The 26,298-nt window shown below is 45.9% G+C and overlaps 1 protein-coding gene across 1 annotated transcript; it reads right to left on the bottom strand.

Moving 5' to 3' along the window:
- Window positions 1–15,887: 15,887 nt before the first annotated feature.
- On the bottom strand, window positions 15,888–16,740 carry atoh1a (atonal bHLH transcription factor 1a). The gene has a single exon (XM_052041039.1). It carries the CDS (start codon window positions 16,734–16,736, stop codon window positions 15,888–15,890), a length of 849 nt encoding a protein of 282 aa, XP_051896999.1. The 5' UTR covers window positions 16,737–16,740.
- Between the last annotated feature and the right edge of the window lie 9,558 nt (window positions 16,741–26,298).

The raw sequence follows: 26,298 nt of genomic DNA, 5'->3' as shown, positions 1-26,298 counted from the left end.
GCACAGTGGCACAGCTAGTAAAGCTGCTGCCTCACAGGGTTTAATCCTGACCTTGGATGCTGTCTGTGTGGAGTTTGCACGTTCTCCCTGTGACTGCGTGGGTTTCCCCCGGGTGCTACAGTTTCCTCCCACATCCCAAAGCCGTGCAGGTTGGTAGGTTAATTGGCCACTGTAAATTGACCCGAGTGTGTAGGTGAGTGGCAAAAAACATTTACAGGGGAATTGATGAGCATTTTTCAGGGAAAATCAGTCACAGGGGCACAGGAAAAAAAAGGAAAGAGGAATGGGACTAATGGGATTCCTCCCCTGGGAACTGCTAATAAAACTCATTCTATGCTCTTATGTGTGAGAATATAATTTATTCCCTTACCAACTTCATCTTCAACACATGGGGAGAGCATTCCTTAAACCACCTATGGGTGATCATTTGCCTAGTAACTATTCTTTCATGGTTGTGATATCAGTAGACAGAGTGGTTATACCAATAAGGAGAGGTTGGACAGACTTGGGTTGTTTTCTCTGGAGCGATGGAGGCTGAGGGATGACCCGATAGAAGTTTATAAAATTATGAGGGGCACAGTCTGAGTTTTTCCCCAGGGTGGAAATGTTAAATACTAAAGGGCAGAGCTTTAAGGTGAGAGGGGGAGAGTTTAAAAGAGATCTGCAAGCTAGTTTTTTACACAGAGGATGATTGGTGCCTGGAATGGGCTGCCAGGGGTGGTGGTGGAGGCAGATACGATAGTGGTGTTTAAGAGGCATTTAGACAGGCATGTGAATATGCAGGGAATGGAGGGATACAGCCCATGCGTGGGCAGATGGGATTAGTTTAAATTGGCATCATGGTCAGCACAGATATTGTGGGCTGAAGGGCCTGTTCCTGTGTTCTATTTCTATGTATGTTAGTCCTGTGCAGAAGAGATGTCTTCTGAACTCTCACAGCACATAAGGGGTGGAACACACACACACACACACACACACACACACACACACACACACACACACACACAGATATACTCACACACACACACAAAAATACACAGACACACATACACATGCAGACACACACACACAGACTCAGACACACACACTGATACAGACACAGACACACAGACGCAGATGTACATACACAGACACACACATACAGAGAACACACAGACAGACACACACACTGATACACACATAGACACACAGACACAGACACACACAAACAGACTCACACATACACACACATAGATACACACACAGACACAAACACACACATAGACACAGACACACAAACATAGACACATACAGACACACACACGTACACAGACACACACACACACATATACAGATAACACAGACACACACGCACAGACACACATACAGAGAACACACACACACACACTTATACACACATAGATGCACACACAGACAGACACAGACACACACACAAACAGACTCACACATACACACACATACACACACACAAACAGATACAAACACAGACACACACAGACAGACACACGCACATACACGCAGACACACAGAGACACAAACAGACACAGACACACACACAGATACATACAGACACACACATGCACACACAGCTCCACACACACACACAGCTCCACACACACACACACACAGCTCTACACACACACACACACACACACACACAGCTCCACACACACACACACACACACACACACACACACACACACACACACACACACACACACACACACACACACACAGCAGATTCTTTGATCAACATTCCTTCACAGCCACAGCAGGAGGTAAAGGATGCAATGGGTTAAACTGCTTTTTTTCTCTCGTAGGAGAACCAAGAACATTAGGTTAAAATCAGAGCCACACACAAAAAGCTGGAGAAATTTAGCGGGTCCGGCGACGCTGCCCGACCCGCTGAGTTCCTCCAGCACTTTTTGTGTGTTGATCGGATTCCAGCTTCTGCAGTCTCTCGTGTCTCTAAAATCAGAGCTAGGCGATTGGAGGAAGCACTTGTCCACAAAAAGAGCAATGGAAGTGTCTTGCCGGTAGTTTGTGGATATTGGTTGAGGGTTAATTGAAATATTCAAGACCGAAAGAGATCTTTGTTTGGTGGGAGACCTCCGCCTCCGACAGTACAGCACTGCTTCACAATTGCACAGAGTGCCAGCCTGGGTTTTGTATCTACCACAGGTACAAGCGAAACACGGGGATCAGGTAACACGGATTGTGACATAACCTCAGTTCAGCCTCCGAGAGATCCGCGCACATTATTCCCTTCTGCAAACGTGAATAAGGCTCACTGACATCCCACATTGTCACCTCCCGTCTCCCAGCCTCCATCAAGATATATTAGTCTCTAGGGTCCTGGAACCCGCTTCGCTAAATCCTAATCACACTGGGGCCACCTGAAAAAGAAGTTCATAAAGTTGCAGAAGATTCCTTGACGATTCTGCCTAATTACAGAGACAGCCCCTTCCTGACTGCACCGTTCGTTGCAATTTTATCTGGTTATGATTTGCAAATGGTTGCAACCTGTCTAAAATGCTGGCGTTTTCCTTCAGGAGTGTCTGGGATTTCTGCTGGAAATGCTGTTCGCTGGTAACGAAATCGGGAACACGGGAGAGCGAAGGGTGGCGTTGGGGAAGGGGCAGTGGTGATTTGCATCCTGGCTAAATATCCCACTGGTCTAAGGGGGACTGGGAGATCCACCGCGCTCTCCAGATGTTGGATGTTGTACGTGGCACAGATCGAGTAACAAATGATATTGAGAGAGAATAAAACGTGAGCTCTCTGTAACCCTGGGTCTATCTATTATTCATCCTTTACATAACCTACTCCGTTTATAACCGTGGGTCGGCGCTTAAACGTCAAACGATTTTTTAAAAAATAGACGACCCTTTATACATTAAAGCCACTGCAACCAGAAAGGTGAAGTCGGCACATGTCGGCGGGGGTCTGGGATTAAAATTAGTTCGGAAACGCAGTATAGTATTTGCAAAAAGAGAGACCTGTGATTTAAAAACCACCCGGCTGGTTTAAACTGCGCCCATTGCACTAACATGGAGTTTAGCGTCACTGCTCAGTTTCCTCCTGTGACAACCTCCTGGATCCTCGTTAAACTACTGTTACAGTTAATTCCCAGACTAGGAATGTGGGAATTTTCACGGAGTCTGTTCGCTTGCTCGCACTTTGCACTCTCCTGCTCGCATTCTCGTCTAAGCCATGACTCATATTTTCCGTGATTTATTCGACCTATTTAGTTGCAGTAACCGTGCTCAGAAATAAAGGATCCGCCAAATACACGAAAGCGCAGCCAATCTACCGATGTAAACCCGCGCTGTATTTCTGCAGGCGAGCCAGTCTGCGTATACCGGCAAAGTCAGTACCTTAAAACACATCAAACAGTGCACTCACCCAATCCAACTATTACCCGGGTGCTGGGCTTGCACGGGGGGGGGGGGGGGGGGGGGGGGGGGCGATTAAACTGGGCTGTGTAACCCAGTGAGAGAGGGAGATGTGCAAGAGGAAGGCGTAGAATTTAACTCGAATCTCAAAGCCGGGTAGAACTTTCAGGTCCGGATTCAGACTTACACCGAAATAACTCCCGCGCTAAGTGAAACAGAGGGCACTGTGAAAGAAAGTTAACGGTCAATACATTAAAACTGGTGCAGTTTAAAGCGGATAACGTGGCTTTCAGAGATAAATCTGCAGAATCCGGTTATCTTGGTGAGAACGGTGCACATGTCCTGATAATTTTTTATCAGAATCAGGTTTATTATCACTGGTATATGTCGTTAAAATTGTTATTGTGCAAGACCTAAAGACATAAAATTATTATAAATTACAAAAATAAATAAATAGTGCAAAAGAAGAATAACGAGGTAGTGTTCATGGGTTCCTGGACCGTTCAGAAACCCGATGGCGGAGGGGAAGATGCTGTTCCTGAGAGAGGTGCCGTTGGATGAAGAGAGTAAAGCGGGTGACAAGACCCATTGGGGTGGCCTAAACTCCGAATGCACACGGTGAACCGTCTGTAGAGTTTCACTGGGTACAGCGAGGGGAAGTGGGTATAAAACGGTTGAAAGTAACCTGGTGTAAGACCAAACCATGTATTGACTCAGTGCTGGTATAAGGAGTGTGTATATACGGTTGAAAACACATTGGAACAGGGTGGGCGCTCAGGACCAGAGTGGGACACAGTGTCACGGCCCGTCTCAAGGACTTTGACCCTTTCTCGTACTTTTGTTCTAACTTGTGGTGATTGAGGGAGGGTTGTTCAGCGTCGCCGCTGGTTGTCAACAGTGCTACCTCTGAAGTTAGGCCTCGCAGGCTCTTTTTTTCCCCCTCCACGGCCGCATATATCCCGGGGGGGATATGCAATGGTGTCGGAAGGGGGTCATTTGCGCTCACCAGCTGACGGCGCGTGGCTCAGGACAGCTCCAAAAGACCCTGCGCGCATACACACTAAAACCCGGCATAAATGCCAAAGTCCCATTGTCCTAGACTTAATTAATAACCCTACTTTCAGTCACACTCTGTAGGCTAATTCTGACAGCAGTCTGCAGGCGAGATTGGACACAAATTTCAATTAGATCACACCCCCATACAGAAATGAATATAACTCATCGAGGTTTGAAGTTAACATTGGGGCTAGAACTTTAGAGAGTGTCAATTTATTTATCAAATACTCAACGGATAATACGGCACGTTGCGCAATGTTGTTCTTTTCAAATAATTATTCAAATCATTCAATTATTATGTCATTTTTTCATGATTACTATAATAGCTTCCATTAATATCAATCAGTGAAATCTCCCCGCACCATTGGGAACGAGGCGAGGGGCTGGGTTATTTTTCGATGAAATTGCGAGCTTGTGAATGTTTCGCGAGTTTTGCGGATCATTCGCTCATAGTTCGGAGACACCGTCGACCCTGTACCGTTTGCACCCAAACACTGCGGGAAATACGACGCAGTGCACTCGATGCGAATTGTTAGCTCATGACTGGGAGGCTGTGGGGAGCCGAGTGCTGGTGGTTGGTAAGGTGTGTGTGTGTGCGTGTGTGCGTGCACGTGTGTGTATACATGTCTGTGTGTACATTTCTGTGTGTGTGTCTCTGTGTGTGTACACACACACACACACACACACACATATCTGTGTATGTGTGTGCCTCTGTGTGTGTATACATGTCTGTGTGTACATTCCTGTGTGTCTCTGTGTGTATATATCTATAATACACACACAGAGATATATATAGTGTGTGCATGTGTGTGCCTCTGTGTATTTATGTGTCTGTGTGTGCGTGTCCATGTGTGTAGTGTGTATCTGTGTCAATGCGTGTATCTGTGTGTCGATGTGTGTATCTGTGTGTATGCGCGCGCCTGTTTATGTGTGCGCGCGTGCCCGCGTGTGTATCCACGCGATTCCACACATCGGCAATTTCTTTGCCAGTATCCTAGCTACCTGGCGGTGCAGTTTAGAAAGCTTGGAGCTAATTAGAAATATCGAGGAGAAAGGATGCAGTCAGCGGGGCATCAGTGGTCTGGCATATGGTAAATGTGCTCCACGCACCACACAAGTTTGAAGTCTCCAAAGTGTTAATGAGATTATTAAACAGGCTGCAACAAAGGTCACAGCTTGCCAGTGGAGCAGAAGAATTCAGGCTTTCAAGTGCGTTTGTAAGTGTTTTAAAGTATGTCTAACTCTGGTTGACGCCGATATCCAACTTCATGAACTGCAGGACTCAACGAGTGACTAGAGAGTTTTTTTTTCGTTAGCTATTGCCATGATTGGTGTACACCATGCTCATGGATTGCTGTCTTCAATACTGGAGTGAACTCGGAAAAGGACTTGCAATTCTATAACACCTTGCAGGAAATCAGTGAAAATGATCCATAGTTGCGTTGTGAAAAACTAGCTTAACTTTTAATTGTTTCTTGATGTGAATTATTAAAAGCCACACAGAAGATAAAGATGCATGAAATATTCACGTTTTTCAAAGTTATGTAAGGGTATCAGTTCAACGTCAGGAGACACCAGAGTGATGGAGTGTTTTCTCACTGGGGTAACCACGGATGTTTTATGCACACACACACACACACACACACACACACACACACACACACACACACACACACACACACACACACACACACACACACACACACACAAACTGGGTAACCCATCGCATCACATCCCAGTTAATTGGACTTACCCTTTCGCGCTTTCCCAAAGCGCCTGCCGCTGTGAGCGACAGAAAATTGATTTTTAACTTCCGCACGTTTTTCCTAAACGTGTACTAATCTGAGTTGGTGACCGAAGTCATTGTAGAATTCGATCTCATGACTCTAAAAATTAACGTCTGACAAAAAAAGTACAGGGGCACGAAATCATTGCAAAAGTAAGTGGAGAGCGCTTTCCGCGGCTGGAGGGAAATGCGAACAGCGTACTTCATATTTCTTTCAGATACACACACTGGGACAAACACAGATATACACACAGATACACATTGACACACACAGATACACACACTGACACACTCAGATATACACACAGATACATTGAGACACACACAGATACACACACTGACACACAGATACACACAGATACATTGACACACACACACAGATACACACAGATACGCACACTGACACACACAGATGCACACAGATACATTCACACACACACACACACAGATACACACATTGACACACACGCAGATACACCATACTTCTTTATTTCCCCAAATTATTTCACTACTGAGGAGCTCCGAACTTAGTTGCAGCGCATGAACACATCGTATATTATTGCAAAGGTAACAAACGACAGAAATCAGTTTAAATCCTGCACATAAATTTTCCGGTGGGAAGTCGCTATCAAGATGGAATCTCAGCAAGGGGAGGAGATCGGAGGAATTAATTTGCACCCCTCTCTGGCCCCTGAAACGGTTTGGAGCTAACAGCGCATTGCCACCGTCAAACAGACTCGATAGATTTATTCTGGCACATGATCAGTTTGAGAGTTGGGGGTTACGGGGAACACCCGCAGTGCGTTCTGGTTCCTGAGAGAAGGCGAGCCTCGCCGACCTTAGCCCGTCACTGCCCTGCTCTGCTCGGAGACATTACTGGAAAATCCCACTTGAGGAAGCAGAGACGCAAACTCGGCAGGACGACCTCTTTTTCCATTCTCAAAATCTCCCAACTCTGCAATGTCCTACTGTCTCAAACTATAGTTGATAACATCATGAGAGGATAGACAGGAGAAGCTTTATTCAGAGAGAGTGGTGGGTGCCCGGAATGCCCTGCCAGAGGTGGCGATGGAGGCAGATACCATAGTGGTATTTAAGAGGCTCTTAAGTAGACACACGAGTATGGAGGGATATGAATCATATGCAGAGGGAATTAGTTTAATTTGGCATCATGAGACAAGCAGGCAGTCAATGTTTGTCCAACTTCTCCTTATAGAATATGCCCTCTCATCCAGGCAGCTTCCTGGTAAACCTCTATTGTACATCCTTCCTGTAATGGGTCAACCAGAACTGTACACAATACTCCAAGTGTGACCTTAGCAAAAAAGATGAAAAACACGATAATGCTGGAGGAACTCAGCAGGCCAGGCAGCATCCGTGGAGAAAAGCAGGCGGTCAACGTTTCGGGTCAGGACCCTTCTTCAGGATTGAAGATAGGAAAAGGGGAAGCCTGATATACAGGAGAGAAAAGCAGAGCAGTGTTAGGCGGACAAAGGAGGGGAGGCGGGGTGGGCACAGGGTGGTGATAGGTAGATGCAGGTAAGAGATAGTGATGGGCAGGTGTGGGGAGGAGGGGAGAGCAGATCCACCAGGGGATGGCTCAAAGGTAAGGAGAGAAAGGAGGAAAAAAGGTAGAAAAAAGGAGACTAGGAAAGGGAAGAAAAGCAGAATGGGGGGGGGGGGGTCCCTTTCCTAGCCTCTTTTTTTCTACTTTTTTTCCCTCTCTCTCCTTCCCTTTGACCCCTCCCCCGGTGGATCTGCTCTCCCCTCCTCCCCCGCACCTGCCCATCACTATCTCTTACCTGCATCTACCTATCACCACCCTGTGCCCATCCCCCTCCCCTCTTTTGTCCACCTATCACTGCTCTGCTTTTCCCTCCTATATATTGGGCTTCCCCTTTTCCTATCTTCAGTCCTGAAGAACGGTCCTGACCCGAAACGTTGACCGTGTGCTTTTCTCCACGGATGCTGCCTGGCCTGCTGAGTTCCTCCAGCATTATCGTGTTTTTCATCCAGATTTCAGCATCTGCAGCCCTTTGTTTCTCTAGTGTGGCATCATGTTCAGCACAGACATTGTGGGCCTGTCCCTGTGCTGCACTGTTCTACGTTCTTTGTACTAAGTAGTACAATGGGCTAATAGAGAGTCATAGAGTTGTGCGGCACAGAAATGGATCCTTCACCCCACCACATCCGTGCCAACCTTCTTGCCAACCTACACTAGCCCCACTTGCCCACATATCCTTCTCTGCCTTACCTATTTGTGTCTGTCTAAATGCCTCATAAACATAGTGATTGTCCCTGATTCTGCCCCCTCCTCTGGAAGCAGTCAACCACTGATAGATATCAACCACACTCTGTGCAAAACAGCTTAACCCTCAGATCCACTTTAAAAAATGGTAAATTGGTTTATTATTGTCACATGTACAGTGAAAAATGTCTTGCATGCCATTCATAAAGATCAATTTATTACACAGTGCATTGAGGTAGTACAAGGTAAAACAATACAGAATGCAGAATAAAGTGTAACAGCTGCAGAGAAAGTGCAGTGCAGGCTGACAATAAGGTGCAAGGTCATAATGAGGTAGATTGTGAGGTCAAAAGTCCATCTTATCGTACTAGGGAACCGTTCAATAGTCTTATAACAGTGGGATAGAAGCTGTCCTTGAGCCTGGTGGTACGTGCTTTCAGGCTGTTGTATCTTCTGCCTGATGGGAGGGGGGAGAAGAAAGAACGTCCGGGTAGGTGGGGTCTTTGATTATGTTGGCTGCTTTACCGAGGCAGCGAGAAGTGTAGGCAGAGTCCATGTAAGGGAGGCTGGTTTCTGTGATGTGCTGAGCTGTGTCCACATCTCTCTGCAGTTTCTTGCGGTCCTGGGCAGAGCAGATGCTATACCAAGCTGTGATGCATCTGGATAGGATGCTTTCTATGGTGCATCGATAAAAATTGCTCCTTCCTCTCAATCAATGTCCTCTTGCTTTTGATACTCCTACTATGGGAGCGTTCTTTCGATACAATGTGAATGGAGTGATATGGGGGTTAGTGCAGGAACGTCAAGCTGAGGTAAAAGATTGGTCTTGGTAGAGTCTCAAGGCTCTAGTTACACTCAGCCAGTTCTGCTGGGCTGGCCACATTATTGAAATGTGGCCAGCCCAGCATGTTCCACACTGGACTCTATTCCAAGCTCTGTCATGGGAAGAGATTACTAGGCGGACAGAGGAAAGGATTTGGGAAAGAGCTCAACGTCTCCTGGAGGAAATGCAACATTTCCACTAATTCCTGGGAAACCCTGGCCCACGACTGCTCAAAGCGGAGGACCATTTGGGATGGGACTGAGAACACTGAGGCCGTGCATCTGGAATACACAGAGACCCTCTGTAAAAGGCAGGAGTGCACCACCTCGCTAACGTCCCTTCCACTTGCCCTGTCAGTCACCACCTACCCCACCTATGGCCTCATCAGTCACCTCTGACACAACAGACCCAGAGTTGAACCATACCACAAGGGGCCGTCTATGAAGAAGAAACGTGGAAGTAGATACAGGGGTCCAAACAATCTGTCCCTGCTTCTATTTCTCATCTAAACCCAAAGATATCCATATAAATCACCAACCTTTATTGCTATTTTACCAGTGGTAAAGACAGCTGGAATAAATCATACCAGATATATACAATTGTATGTATTGTAACTCACAATGACAAAACAGAATAACAAATCTCTGAACATCAGTCCTTAAACTCTGCAAATAAATATGCAGCACTATTTTGATAAAAGGTACAGATTTGGTCTGTGCAAAACCTATCACTCTTTCACTGTAAGGAGATGTCTACAAGCGAGTTATACTGACTGGCAAGAATTCATGCTGAGGGATGCACTGACACTCAGTGCAGACACCATAGAGTTTCTGTGGGGATGGACCACAGTCTAGGGTCCAGCCACCACTGGACACTGAGGGACAGGACCCTGTGTAACAGCCTCTCAAGCATTTCATGGGTGCATTACTCAGAGGAGAGTGGTGAGGATGCATTGTAGGAGAACGTGTTTAATTGATGGTACAATGAGTGTCAAAAGAGACATGTATTTACTGTATATATTATAAATAAATTATACTTTTTAATAAAACATATATATGTTTTGCTTTTCTGATATGCAGAGAGTGGTGCCTGGAACTCCCTACCAGGGAAAGTGGTGGAAGCAGATACAATAGTGACAGTTAGGGACATTTGGACAGCACATGAATCAGTAGGGAACGGAGGGATATGGACCATATGCAGATAGATGTGCAGTTTAAAACTGGCATCATGGTCGGCACAGACATTGTGGGCAAGAGGACCTGTTCTTATGCTGCAGTGTTCTATGTTTTATATATTAACTGTGGAAGCCAGGTCCACGTAATGATGGATACATTTTGGGTGGAGTGGACAAAGGTGAGAATAATACAGAATATTGACAGAATGCAATCTGTTATTCGCTTGGTGGATGTGAGTTTCAATGCCAAGACCAGCATTTACTGCCCACCCTTTACTGACCTTGAAGAGGTGGCTGTATCCCACCTTCTTGGACCATTGCAGCTGAAGTGCTGTTGAGTAGAGTGTTCTAGGATTTTAAACCAGTGATCATGAAATCAGATGTTTCCATGAGTAGGAATATATATATGTAGGTGTACACGAGCCATATCACACATTACACCAGTTGCATTACCTCACACCTTACTGCACTGCACTTTCTCTGTAGCTGTGACAATTTACTCTGTACTGTGATTGTTTTTACCTATACTACCTCAATGCACTCTGTACTAACTCAATGTAACTGCACTGTGTAATGAATTGACCTGTACAATCGGTATGCAAGACAAATTTTTCACTGTATCTCGGTACAAGTGACAATAATAAACCAATACCAATACTATACCACTACATGATGGAAGAGGTGGTAAACACTGACAGAACAGATGAATGTAAGAAATAGAAGCAGGCATGGGTCATTAAGCCCCTCACACCCACTCCACCATTAAATACAAACACAGTTTGGCTTTTACCTCAGCACCACTTTCCTGTACTTAACAGGAATGGAACCTTGTGAAGGCACGGTCACCAGTGGTAAAGGTGTTGGAAGTGAGGGGTTAGAAATGGAGGACTGCAACATTCTTGCTGGGTTAAAGGCTGGAGGAAGTTCAAGGAGGGGGATGATGTGAACTAGTTGTTATGGAGATTGTTAGGGACCAGGGACTATTCGGATTAAACTCCTCAAATGTGGTTGTCTTCAGGATTTAATTACCATTCTAGTTTGATTATATACTTACCGGCAGAAGGACCAGAGACCCAATCACAGTGCAGACTGTGGTCAAGCAAAGCCGCATTGTTGCACCAGCCTTCTTCTCAAGCTTTCTCACTACAATGAGGCACCTCGCCTCCAGCCAGTTCCCCATTGGAGCAGAGTTAATCTGCAGGACACGTGGACATGAATTAGAAATAGGAGTAGGCCTGTTCTGCCATTTACCAAGATCATTTAACACTCTGGCTGTTGGATGATTGTGAAACTGCTGCAACATTTGTCAACTCCACCCCAGAATAAATGGAGGATATGGGGCTGCAGTACACAGACCACATAGAACAGTACAGCACTGGGACAGGCCCTTTGGCCCACAATGTTGTGCTGACCATACGTACAAACATGGAGCTCCAAGGCATCATTCATTCCTTCACTGAAGTATATCAGAGGATGGGCCTGACACTACACATCTGGAAAGAAAAGTCCTCCAGCAACACCAACCCACCCACACGTGAGCACCCCTAACAATCTTGACTGACAATCCTTCCCTTTGGCCCAACTCTTGGGAGCCATCTCTCAGTGAAGGCAGGCATCCATGCTCAGCCTGAGAAGAAGAGTGCTTGAAGGTGGAGATTGACCCAGGAAAACTTTGAGGAGCTGAGGAGGGATTACATAGGGTAGGAGAACCTAGAAGCCCCTCTTTGACTCCCCTATGCACTGGTGGGAAGCAACAAATGAGAACATCAAGAGGTGTCCAGAAAGCAAGAGAGAGTCCGAGGGAGTTGCTTCAACTCCACGAAAGCAAACGGGCACCAGGCTCGGGTCTCCCCAGGATGCAGTTATCCCTGTCCTCCTGAATGCTTCAGAACACTGACAACTTACCAACATCAAAGTCAAAGTTGAGTTTATTGTCATACACACAAGTATATGTATGCACAGGTGCAATGAAAAACTTACTTGCAGCAGCATCACAGGCACATAGCATCAGATAAGCAGCATTCACAAGAAAAACATAAATTAAACAATTTTTACGAGAAAGAACACAATTAGAACAAAAAGAAGTCAATTTTAGTGCAAAGTGATCAAAGTCAGGGTGTTCATACTGGTCGTGGTGTTGCTAAACTGTAGTGATTTAGGGTTTTCCTGGTTGGTTCAAGAACCGAATGGTGGAAGGGAAGTAGCTGTTCCTGAACCTGGTGGTGTGGGACTTCAGGCTTCTGTACCTCCTGCCCGATCACATCACACTGCCTTACAGGGCACACATTGTGGAAATCTGTACTGAATGATATCCGACGGATTATTTTAATACATTATTGGACCTAAAATGCCAAAGCGAGGGTTTGTCAACAGTAAGTTTTGGGAATGTATCGAAATTGTGAAAAGAGGCAAACACGAGGGGACATAATTTTAAGGTGATTGGAGGAAGGTATAAGGGGGATTTCAGAGGTAAGTTTTTTTTACACAGAGTGGTGGGTGCGTGGAACGCACTGCCGGCAGAGGTTGTGGGGCAGATACATTAGGGACATTTAAGAGACTCTTAGATAAAGATAGAGAAATGGGGGGCTATGTGGGAGGGAAGGGTTAGCTGGATCTTAGAGCAGGATAAAATGTCGGCACAACATTGTGGGCCGAAGGGCCTGTACTGTGCTGTGGTGTGCTACGTTCTATAAGAGAATGTTGGGCTGGGAAAGTCTGAGGTTGTGTCTCCGAGTAAGTGTGAATAAATAATATTAAGTCAATTCAGGTGTTTAAAGTTGCCGTCTGCTGTCAGAAACAAATCACCGACCTTAATTTGCATCAGTGACAGTCCTGAAGCATGTTCCTATCTAATTGCAGAATGGCTCAACTGGATTTATAATGCGTGTGAAAGGTCTTCGACCTGCAACGTCAACTATTTCTCCTCGCAGAGATGCCGCCTGAACTGTTAAGTGTTCTGGCTTTATTTAATAATGCGGGCTTTGGGAATACACTGCAGAGCGTGGGCTGACCGCACCGAGGGCCGCCAACACTTCAGAGACCCGGGTGCATCGGCGGTGTTTGGAGTTAATGCGGACAGGTTTGCTTCAACGCTTCCCCCACGACCGCTTCACATGGCCGGTGATTGAATGAATCGTTAATCCCGATTAGGACTGAGTTAAATGCAGGGAGAGAGGCGCGGATACACTGAAAACGTGAACTGTGGGGTAACAGTTCCGCACCTGACTCAATTCATTCCCAAAAAAAGGACGTGATACTGCTCGAAGAACTTCAGCCGGTCTCTCTTTATTTCACGCACTCTGTATCAGAGATCTTGCATCCCGATTTCTTTTCAACCCTTCTTTAAAACTTATGTCGCTTTTGTTCATGGTGACTTTATTTCGAAATGAACAAAAATTGACCTGAATATTAATAGATGCAGTAAACGTATTAATATTTAACAAGGGTCGTTATATTTTAGATCAACAATTGATTATTAAACTTTGGATCTACGCATCCCCATTTATATATATCTGCTTGCAAACTTTGGCACGAAAATACTGGAATGAGGTGCTCGCTGGAACTTTATTACTGCACTAAAAACTGGTCGTAAAATTGCAAAATATACAACTTAAAACTCAATAAAGTTTGCTCGCTCCAGCTCCGTTGTGTACGCCGGTGTATATTACATTCGACTGCACTATTTATGCAGCATTTTTACTTACTTATATCACCTTTAAGTAAGTTATAGAATTCCCCTGCAAATCAGTTTAGCCAGGAACATGGCAGCAAGCCATTCAAGCCCCCGAGCCACTTTTAAATTCATGTCACAATGCAACATTGGCCCCGGGGCTGACTTTAGCGTTAAGTTGTTAAACGAGCGCGTTGAAAAACGTTGCCTGTAATAGCTGCTCCATTAACCCTGTGTCCGATTTCACAGGCTGTTCTGCAGTGAGAATATAATAATGGTGGTCGCTTAAGTTTGACGTTCAGCGACCTGAAACGCTAACACCACTTCTCTTTTCACAGGCGCCTTGTCACCAAGTCAGTACTTGCAGCATTTTTTTTCCTGTTTTTGTTTCGGATTTCCAGCATCTGCGTGGCTTTATTTTTCGTTGTTCATCCGTCCCCCCCCCCCCCCCACCAATGCTTTGTCTGAGAAAATCCGTGCAACAGTCTCCAAAGTGGACACTGAACTAAAATGGGAGGCGTAACTTTCCCCTTCATGAGCTGTGAATCAAAGTCCGGGCGACTTATTCACTGCAACTTTGTTTCGTTCAGTAATTCAGTCAGTACTCCCTCTCTCTCTTTCTCTCTCTCTCACACACACACAGTCCTGTCCCGTTCCCTGCATAAAACCCGGGTACACGATCAGGAAACTATGTGCAGCAGCTATTTTAGCAGCTCAAGTTATTCCACACGACTTCTACAAATTGCATTTGTTTCAAGTTCGCAGACAGTGCGGTGTTTTCGTAAAATCAAGAGGATTTCGTTAGAGATGCCTCCCAGTTCCCTAATATCTCTTAGGGGATGAAATCCTCCCCCGTGTGTTTCCAGTCCCACCAATTCTGGGATCGGTGGTGACGGAGAAGGAACAGACACCCACATCTCTTGAACTACAAAGAAGGAAGCCGTTTGTCCCGTTGTCTTCGTGGCGGCATATGTACACGCACACAACTTCCCAGCTCGCCCACCAGCTTATAGGTCACCGAACTTTGAAAAATTCCGCACACACGAAATCTAACACACGCACTGCACAGAAATCCCCACATTAATTCGATTGAACCAATTCCAATCCAACAAACAACCCAGCCAACAATAAAGCAGATAACAGGTACTCCCACTGTATGTTTTTAGATTCGTTTATTTCGTATTAAAAATCTTGAAGTAACAGTACACAAACGGTGGCGAAGAATTGCTAAATTTAAACGAAATTGTCATTTAAAACGATGCATTTTTTCCATCTGCGCGGTTGGAATTATTTTTAAAAAATTACTTATATTTACACACACACATACAGACTCAATAGAGTAATTGAACGGAGACAAGCAGTCGAGAAAATACACTCCAATTAGCAATAAATAATAATTCTATATATCCAGCCGCCAAGACACAAACAACGACTGGGAGACAAAATGCTTAACACATCTCGAAACATATAATATAATCTATATATAAAACACTGCAATGCTAGGTAGCTACTTAAATATTTCAACGATAGAAATTGGCAGTTTCAGTTCCCGGGCTGAGTTCTTTTTTTTAAAGTGCGTGCATTTTTTGAAACATTATCCACCTATATGGAATTCGTATAAAAATTAGCATTTTTTTACATTAAAAAACAAAAATATTCTATTAGCATTCAGCATCAGAGCAAAACAAAATAAAAGCGATGGAAGACAGATTATTTCCCCCTTGCACTGTTGCATTTATTGGTAATTTGGGGGCTGCTGCAGTCCAGACAGTTCCTCGTCTTCGCTCTGCAGGTCCAAGGCAACGTCTTCAGAGTCACTGTAGTGGGAGTGCGGGGAGAACTCGCCGTCACTCCGGTGACAGCGTGGGGAGCTCTTGCAGTTGTCCTGGGCGGCCACCTCGTCCTGCGACAGGTCAAGGGCACCCCCTTCCTGAAAGGAGAATTGCACAGGGAAGGCAGCGTGGGAGTGACGCTTGCAGCCCGGAGTGCCGATGCCTGCAGCCCGGGTCGAAGCCTCGCCCTTGGCTCCGGGTTCGCCCCCTCCTTGCAACAGCTCGGCCAGTGCGTTGATGTAAATCTGCGCCATCTGCAAAGTCTCGTACTTGGACAGCTTCTTGTCGTTGTTGAACGACGGGATGACGTTCCGGAGCTGGTCGAAGGCGTGGTTCAGACCGTGCATCCTCCTCCTCTCCCTGGCGTTGGCCGCCAGCCTCCTCTGCTTCTGCACGCCGCTCACATGCCTGCTCGGCGGAGCCCGCTGCCGGCAGCCCAGCTCCTGCAAGCCCACGCCCTTCAGCTTGCAGAGCTCCCGCACCTTGAGCTGCGGGCTCTTGCATTGCAACGGCGCCTCCAGCTCCGACCCGGGCCCCAGCAGCAGCAGCTCGTCCGACGGCCCGGGTGCCAGGTAGTCCCCGTGAGCCGGGCAGGTGCTTTGCAAACTGGGCGCCAGCCAACCCCTCGGGTCGGTGTCCAGCAAGGAGAGCGGGGCGACAACCGCCGGCGCCGGGTACCCCGGAGCCTGCACACACCTGTCCGCCGCCAGCTCCTTCATCCCCGTCCAGTCTTCCGAATGCATCTGACTCATTGCAACCCGACTAATTGCAACGGGAGGGAAATAAAGGCGAAATGCAAAAACGAACACAACAGAACAGGAACGGGGGGGAGGGGGGCGGGGGGGAAAGTTTCGCCGAGTAACTTTGCCGCCGCTGCAAGCTTTCGGGAACCCCGCGCGTGTATGCACGTGAAATATAATTGCACTGTGCACGCACACGGAGTGTGTGCAGGTGAACCTTCTCCTGTTGCTGCAGGACGGGCGGCGACCGCCTTTAAATGCGGCACGCGCCGCCGGGATCAAAGCGCCGCCGCGGTTCTTTCCCCTCCCCCCCCCCCGCCCCCCGCGCCCGCCGGGTGTCGGAGGGAGGAGGGGCGGGCGGAGGGCGCTCGCGCCGGTCGCGTGTTGGCAGCCAATCGGGTCGCGAGCCGGCGCGTGCGGCCGGCGAATGGGCGAGCGCGCGGCGCCCCGCGCCCCTCGGGCGGCCGCCGCATGAATGGGCGGGGTCGGGTGGTCCGCGGGGGGGGGGGGGGGTGTGGCCGCTATGCAAATCGAGGGTCCCCGCCCAATCGGAGACAATGGGGGGCGTGGCCGCGGGTGCCGGGCCGGCCGCCGCTCCTCCCCGGGAGGTTGGTGGCGGGGGGGGGGGGGGGGGGGGGGGGGGGGGGTTGGTTCTTTTGTATCAATGAAGTGGGCGGCCCCCTTCTTCCCGAGGCGCCTGATTGGCTGCCTGCTCTCTCCCCCCCCCCCACGCTCCCCGGGCAGCAGACCCCACCCCCTCCTCCAATCCCCGGGCCGTTCCGCCACCTCGCGCCAGCCACGCGCCCGTCTCCCCGCCCGCACGCCCGGGGACCCGCGCCTCTCCGGACCGCTGGTTCACCCGTTTAACCCCTTGCAAACCGCCCCCCCCCCCCCCCCCAGCCACCGAACAGGATTGCACGCACGCTGCCAGGGGAAAGGTAACGGGGTTTTCTCTCTCTTTTTTAAAAAATTCTTGCAGCACCGAGAGGTGGATGAAGCTGGCAAAAGGTGCAGCCTCCATTAATGCACAACTCTGCAAAAGGAGAGGTGGGTTTAGTGGGAAAAATATCTTTGCAAGTTTTAAGAGCGGTTAGATGCACTCACAGACGGAACGTCAAACGAGAAATTCTCAGTAGATTTTGACTTAAGTTGCTCTGGCTCTTGCCCCGGGGTAAGGTATATATTATACTAAATCATAATTGTGTATGGCCATGAAGACCCCGTTATTGATCTCCATCAATCAATTACAGGCTTGGTAACAACGAGGTGTTGTTGGCGAGGAGTACAGTGCAAGATATCTCTGCAAAAACACTCCACAAAGCTGCGGGAGGCTCGGTTTCCTTTGCCTTTGATTCATGTGTTGCACACTTAAAAAGTTGTTGGAAAAGAAGTTACATCGTGCATTTAATTCAACGGTTAGCAATGCAGGCAAATGACCATTTCAACATTCAAGACGCGCACACACGCACATCATTTTGAAATGCACATTTCGACCATTCTAGTTCGCAACTTTCAACCACACCCCAGAACTGTTAATTGAAAATCCGAACAATTTAACTGATTTAAATGTTCCGGTTTAAACGTCAAAGCGTTTGGATTAATGTCACCCACTGGCCAAATACGATTTAAACGAGGATTTACAAATAGATTCTGATAATTTTTATTAATCATAATATGCTACAATTGCGATCAATTGGGCGTTTCTAAATTGCAACAAAGCCAAGATTTATGAGTGACTCACATCTACATTGGGATTTTATGACTGTAACACCATTGTACTGTAATGTGAAGAAACGTGCCTTAGAGAACCACCGTGTTAAGCCTATTAAAAGATTAACCTCCCACTGCGGTATGTTTACTTTAGAACTATATTGTCGCAGCAAGCATCCACTTTTCTTACTTTAGCCTTTGGTTCAACCTATTTTTCATTAATTTAACAAAGGAGTGTAACACTCCCGAAACAATCTGCCTCAGCTTTTAAAGAAAGATCAATTAGAAAATGTTCCCTTTGCAGTTAAACCATGTTCAAAAGGTCCCCTCCGTTGGTTTTTAAGAAGTGCGTTATTGTGCCGGCCTGACTTTTGACAACCTCGGAGATAACTGCTTCTTTGTGCATGAACTAGATTGACAGAAGAGTTTTTTCCCCCAGTCTGAAAGACTGCAACGCCCCGATCTTTTCTCAGTGCAACAAAGGCCATGTTAACGTGGGTACACAAGAGCCCGTCGAAAGATCTGAGGGGTGAAATCCCACTCCTCTCACTTGAAAGATAACATTAATTAACTCTCGTCAATTGTCTTAGAAACAAGCACTGTGTAATTTTTTTTGCATATGCATTAACGCACTCTCAACCATCAACAGAACAGAATGGATAGCGTCCCTCTCCGATTCTCTCCGTAGTTCCTCAGACCCGCTCACACCCAGTGCCCTTGTGGACTTGACTGATGTTTTGAAGAGGCACTGACGGTCCATCTAAAACAAAAGGCATCAGCACGCTACCAAATAAGGTTAATTTACTTTGTACTAAATTGCATATCATTTGCAACTGTTTATGAAGTGGCTGAAATTTATGTTGCTGAATTAAACACCACCAGTGAATCACACACTTTAAATGTTCCTCGGTAAAGTCTTGCAACTTTTACTTCAAGCATCCAATCGTCCTTTATAAATTTACTACCGAACCATCTCCGGCGATGCACCCCAGATGATAATAACGCTTAACTTTAACAACCGTGTTCCCCGCTCATCTTTTCCCCAATTAAATTAAACTTTCATAGCAGGGGTAATAATCTTTCCTTCCCACTCGAGATATGAAAAAGCTAACCCCTTCCTTCCCCCTCACAACCCTCGAACACCCACAGAAGGTTTTACGTTGCTTTTAAACCCAATCTACAAGCCTTGCTTTGAATAACCGATTCGAACGAATCATGATGTCGCTATGCAATGGATATACAAAAATAGGGCTGCCTCTTTTTTTTTGATTAAAGTTTCCTCCCTCCTTTTAGAGCAGAGAATTTGCGATTTGAATCCGATGACTGGAGGGTGAAAGACTTGTTTAAAACCAGGTCGCTTTTATATAACTCTCTCTCTCTCTCTCTCTCGCCAAACTTAACCGACTTGAGTTTCCTGCCTTTTACAATGTGGACAAGTTCACTCCTTTGATCTGGTAACGGCACGCCCCAGTCGAGAGACTCGTACAACGGGAATCAGTCATCTCATTCCTGCGGGCCAGCGCTCTCAGTGTCTCATATCCAAGTGTGGAAAGACGCGCTGTTACAGGGAAGAGATGTACTTAACACGCACCTATAATGTGTGCATGCATGAAACGAATGCAAGTGAATATATAAATGAAATGTGTGTAAATGCAGATATAAATGTATACAGCTGCAACGGCGGGATTTGAACTCGTGTCTCCAGATCTCGCCATTGCTTCCCCTGGCCTTTATGTGCCGCCCGAGTAACTAAACTACAGGACCTCTCAGCACTTCACAGCGTTGAAGTAACTTTGAAGCGAAGTCACTGTTGTAAAATGGGAAAGACTGCAGCCAATGTTTAAAGAGTCAGCATGAAAACGGGCCCTTCGGCCCAACTCGTCCGTGCTGGCCTATCTAAACTAGTCCCATTTGCACGCCTTTGACCCTCATCCCTCTAAAGCGTTTCTATCCATGTACCTGCCCAAGTGTCTTTTAAATGTTGTTAATGTACTTGCCTCAACCACTTCCTCTGGCAGCTCGTTCCATATACGGAAAAATATTTATTTAAAGCATTTAGAATTTACGTATATTTAATTCAAGGCCAAAATTTATTGACCACCCTAAATTCTCCTTCAGGTGGGCGCGGAGAGGACGTCTTTTAACCATTGGGTTATGTCAACATTTTAGGTCTGAGACCCTTGGTCACACACACTGACGAAGGATCCCAGACCTGAAACGTTAACTCTTCTTCTCCACAGACACTGCCTGACCTGCTGAGTGTTTCCAGCAGTTTCTGTTTTTATTTCAGATTCCCAACATCTGCAGTTTTTTTGGCTCTTCCCGCCACATCCGTGTTGATGTGTACATTTACAGCTGGCTCACATCTGCCTTCATCTACATCTTCCCCCTGTCTCTATAGATCGGTACCTTGGCGTGTTTGTATATTTGTGCATCTTACTCAGGAAAGGCGTAAAAATGAATGAATATCACGAATAATTACAATTAAAAGCTTCCTTTTCACTACGCAGGACCCATGGCTTTATTCCTCTAACGCACATGTCTGACTAATACAGCAGGGATACAGGCCCTTCGGCCCAACCAGTCCATGCTGACCACAGTGCCCACCCAGCTAGTCCCAATTTCCTGCGTTCGGCCCATATCCCTCCAAGCCCCGTCCCTCCATGTACCTATCCAAGTGCTTCTTAAATGACACTATTGTACCTGCCTCAACCACTTCCTCTGGCAGCTCGTTCCATACACTCATCGCCCTCTGAGTGAAAAAGTTGCCCCTCAGGCCCCTTTTAAATCTTTCCCCTCTCACCTTAAACCTATATGCCCCCTAGTTTTGGACTCCCCTAATGTCTTCATCCACATTATAACTTTAAACATTTCTATGAGGTCGCCCCCTCATTCCCCTCCGCCCCAAGGAATAAAGGCCGAGCCTGGCCAACCTCTCCCTGTCATCTAATTCACACTTTTGGATGAACTTTTTGTTTTACCGTGACTTTACGTGGAAAATGGTTTGAGAGAACAGCAAGATTGTGGCTACCCACTGTGACAGTTCAGGTGTGGTGGGAGTTAGCGGTCACAGGGCGGTTCTGGGCGATGGGGAAGTCAAAACGCGGTCAGTGCATAAGTGGAAATAAAGGAGGGGAAAAAGCCCAAGGAAAATTCCATGAACGAAAATTTGAATAATAATAATAAAGGGACTGCCATGAAGCAAAAGAGGTGCACTGAAAGTACGGTGGTGGCGGAGGAACGTGCAATGCAATGCACCAACCAAACTGAACAACAGTCACATTTTATCAGCGGTTTTGTTCATTATAATAAATACATTAAAATAGGTGCAACTCGTTGTCTCTAAGTGGAAGCACGGGAGGGAAGTGACTGCACAAGCGTTGTGTTCCGGCACCGGTTATTGGTGAATGTTTGAACATTGAGGGGTGGAGGGGACCTTACTGCAGCGACTCGATGTTCCTCGCTGCTTCGCTCGTTGTTGCCGTGCGCGGGACCAACCCCAGTACAAACACCAGGTTGACTATTGTAACTCTGGATTATTAAAGTGTCCCCGGGACAATGGCGTTCTGTGTCCCATTGGCCACGCTCTGCTTGCTCCTTACAGAGTGTTAAGGGAAAATGTTGCCCCTGCACATTATTCAGTCTGAATACCAGCTGATGCAGTGCGGTCACCATGGCAATCACAGCCCAGACTCCTTCCCACAAAAAATTCCCAAATCAGGAGACAAAATGCAAGAGTGCTGGAGGGAAGGGGGGGGGGGGCGGAATTATAAATCACATTCCCCAGAAGAAAATGTGCATTAAATAAAACTGTGCAGTCTTATTTACAGTTGAAATTGCGAATTATTTCCCAGTTTCTTTTTACTTTATGCGTGCAATTCCTTTCGTTTAGTTAACCCGATCTTCTTAATATCAGAACTGCTCTTGTGAATTTAAAGCTGCATCTCTTCTACCTGAAAGCGCATTAGCTCAGCATTCAATTAGCCCGAGTCTCCGCGTGAAACATCTATGATATCGTTGACTTTGCCGAGCGCATTTTGACGGAAGATTTATAAAACTGGCGACATTGCGTTTCCAAAAGTAAATGATTCTGAAGTCTGGATAACCAGTTAATAATCTGGAGGAATGTCTGAAAAAAAAAGTAAAATATCCCCTTCATTTTGCACAGTTGATTTTACTGTAAATCCAAGTTCAAATTCCTTGATTGTATTTTTCTACAGCGACTTAATCCAAAGTGGAAGAATAGACGCACAATGTATACATAAAAAAACCTTTGCTGTCACAGAATGAGAACCGAGTATGTTCATTAATGTTACGCATGATATGTGATTCTGTAATTTATTCTTGGAGGAGGCTGCATTTTGAAAAGTCTGTCTTTCCCCTCATTTCTCTCTTTGAGTCAATGTCGCCTTCATGAAAAGAAATGGTAAGTTTCCTTACGGCAAAATCATGCACGTCAATCTGATTATTTCAATGTGCATTTCTTCAGCATCTTCCTAAAGTGACTTTGAGAACCCTTGCATTTTTCTGTCAGCTTGCATGCACAAACATGTTGCTGCAATATTACTGGTGGTTAATGTCACTGAAGGTATAAATGTGTCACAATTAGAAAATACTTCCGTGCAGCACTAACAACTGAACAAAAATCCAACCTAAGCCACGAGGGTTACACAGCAATATTCCATCAGAATAATGTGTCTGATATTAATAAAATATTTATGGAACTGCTCAGTAACCAAACCTTGAACTGGATTAAGAAGAAAGAAGCTTATAACAAATACTGAGGTCAACATTTTAAAAGCCCAAAGGAGGATAAAATGTACAGTGGTGAAATTCAGGAAAGCAAAGAGTGTACATTGGCAGATAAAGACAAATAAACCACAGAGGTGTTCCACAACATGTGAAGGAAAGAAGCTACCAAGGAATAACCAGAGTCCTCTGGTATCCTGGTGTGGAGGCTGAAGATCTGTAAAGATCTGAATACATACTTTGCACCTGTCATTCTGGAACAGAATGATGATATAGACACTGACATAATATCAAACAGTCCAGTGTATTTACAAGTGGAATCATTAGATCTGGACAAAATTGGGAAATTGGTTTATTATTTTCACAAGTACTGAGGTACAGTGAAAAACTTGTCTTGCATACCGTCCATACAGACCATCTCATTACAACAGTGCATTGAGGTAGTACAAAGTAAAGACAATAACAGAATGCAGAATAAATTGTCACAGTACAGAGAAGGTGCAGTGCAGGTAGACAGTAAGGTTCAAGGATGTAACAAAGTAGACTGTGAGGTCAAGAGTCCATTTTATCATATTAGGGAACCATTCAATAGTCATAACAGTGGGAGAGAAGCTGTCCTTGAGCCTGGTGCTATGTGCTTTCAGGCTTTTGTATCTTCTGCCTGATTGGGGGGGGTGGAGAGAAGAGAGAATGTCCAGCGTGGGTGGGGTCTTTGATTATGCTGGCTGCTTTACCGAGGCAGCGAGAAGTGTAGACAGAGTCCATGGACAGGAGCCTAGTTTCCATGAAGTGCTGGGCTGTGTCCACAACTCCCTGCAGTTTCTTGCGGTCATGGGCAGAGCGGTTACGGGGGGCAAACAATGGAAGCCCTGAGAATTATTATCATCTTTCCTGTTTCTAAAGGATCAGAAGTCTGCCATTACGGTAGTGCTGTTTAAAAATTTAAAAATGGATAGATTGAGTAACTACAGAAGTCAGCCTAACATCAATTGTTGGAAAAAGAAATGAGTGACTTTACAAAGTAGCATTTAAGGAGGGACAAGTGTATCAAAGGCAGCCGGGATTGATGTGTGAAGGGAAAGTTGTATCTGACTAACAACTGAACTTTTTTGAGGAGTGAAGGAGTGCCAACGAGGGTGCCTCCTTTGATGTGGTATACATGGATTTTAGCAAGGCACTTGATTGTTCAAGAAAGTAAAATCCTATAGGATTTAAGGGAAAGTGGCAAATTTAATTAAAATTGGCTCAGTGTTAGAAAGCGGAGGATGATGAGAGTTTTAGTGGCTGGAGGGTGGTGTGCAGTAAGGTTCTGCAGAGTTCATGTCCCTTGCTTTTTGTGGTATTGTAAATAAGTTGGATGTAAATGCAACAACAATGATTTGGACATTTGCTAATTATACCAAAACTGATAGAGTGGCTGTCAGTGAAGAAGAAAGTTCTAAACTGCAGGAAGATATCAATGGACTGATTAGGTGGGCACAGAAGAGGCAAATGCAATTCAAAGTGGAGAACTGTGACGTAATGCATTTGGAGGAGGCAACTAAAGTCAGGCAACACCCTGTCAATGGTAACAGAGTTAGTGTAGAGGAACAGAGGGATCTTAAGAATGCATGCCCACAAATCCAGGACTGGTTGATGAGGTGGTTGAGAACGCATATGGGTTTCTTGCCTTTATTGGCAAAAGCATACAATGAAAGAGGGGTGAGGTCATTCTTGAATGGTATAAAAGATTAATTAGATCACATCTGGAGAACTGTGCACAGTTCCAGTCACCGAACTACAGGGAAGATGCATTGGCATTAGGGAGAATACAGAGGAAATTTCCAAGGATGGGGACAGTGAAGTAGAAGTATGAATAGACACTGAATAGATTGGGGTTGTTTTCTCTGGAGCATGGGCGATCCGAGTTGATAAAAATCACGAGACGCCTACTAGCAGAGAGGACAGTAAGTGGGATGCATACATTTGTGTTCTTGGTAGAAAGATGAGAAACGAATTGAGAAAAAGATATTTCATTCAACCTGTGAGTTCTGGAACTCATTGCCTGAAAGGGAGACTGAGGCAGAATCACATAATAAACACATTGAGTTTAGCATCCTTACTTACCAGGCAGGTTCACAGTCTTCATGTCACCAGTTCCTGATCTCCTCTGAATTGGACCCCATGATAAATTATTGACCAAGACTGAGATGGGGCTAGAAAAAAGGAGGAAAATCAGAGGCAGATCCCACCATCAGAGATACATTTTACAGTACATTGTATTATATTCCCCAGAATACACTGGAAAAAATTCAATACTGAAATCTGGGAGCTTGGTTAACGATTGACCACTTGAAGAGCTGTAACTTATAGGGTTATGGCCAAAGAACTGGACAGTAAGATTAAAACAAGATCTATTCTTAGCATGGATACAATGGGTTGAATGGTGTACTGTGCCATAAATTTCTGTGATTCTGTTCATCAGCAACTGGTGGCAAAGTCTTACAACTGTCCATTCCCTGAAGCATCTATCTTGGCTTGGTGGGTAACTCCATTGCTTTTGAATCAGAAGTTGGTGGGTTTGAGCTCTGCTCAAAAGATTTGACCGAGGTTGACATATCAGTCAACCATGGAGATGCCATGGCCAAGAAAGTTCACCAGTGCCTCTACTTCCTCAGGAGGCTAAAGAAATTCGGCATGTCCCCGTCAACTCTCACCAATTTTTATTGATGTGCCATAGAAAGCATCCTATCATGGCACGGTATGGCAACTGCTCTGCCTGCAAGAAACTGCAGAGAGTTGTGGACACAGCTCAGCACATCATGGAAACCAACCTCCCCTCCATGGACTCTGTCTACACTTCTCACTGCCTCAGTAAGGCAGCCAGCATAACCAAAGACCCCACCCACCCTGGATATTCTCTCTTCTCCCCTCTCCCATCGAGCAGAAGACACAAAAGCCTGAAAGCAAGTACCACCAAGCTCAAGGACAGCTTCTACCCCGCTGTTGTAGGACTATTGAACGGTTCCCTAGTACGATAAGATGGATTCTTGACCTCACAATCTACCTCATTATGACCTTTCACCTTATTGTCTACCTGAACTGCACTTTCTCTGTAGCTGTGACACTTTACTCT

This window comes from Pristis pectinata, chromosome 2, assembly GCF_009764475.1.
Source record: "Pristis pectinata isolate sPriPec2 chromosome 2, sPriPec2.1.pri, whole genome shotgun sequence".
NCBI lineage: Eukaryota > Metazoa > Chordata > Chondrichthyes > Rhinopristiformes > Pristidae > Pristis > Pristis pectinata.
This window is presented reverse-complemented; position numbering and strand designations above follow the sequence as displayed.

Excerpts from the sequence above, each read along its gene's own strand:
- atoh1a (XM_052041039.1), bottom strand. The coding sequence starts at position 16,736 with ATGAGTCAGATGCATTCGGAAGACTGGACGGGGATGAAGGAGCTGGCG.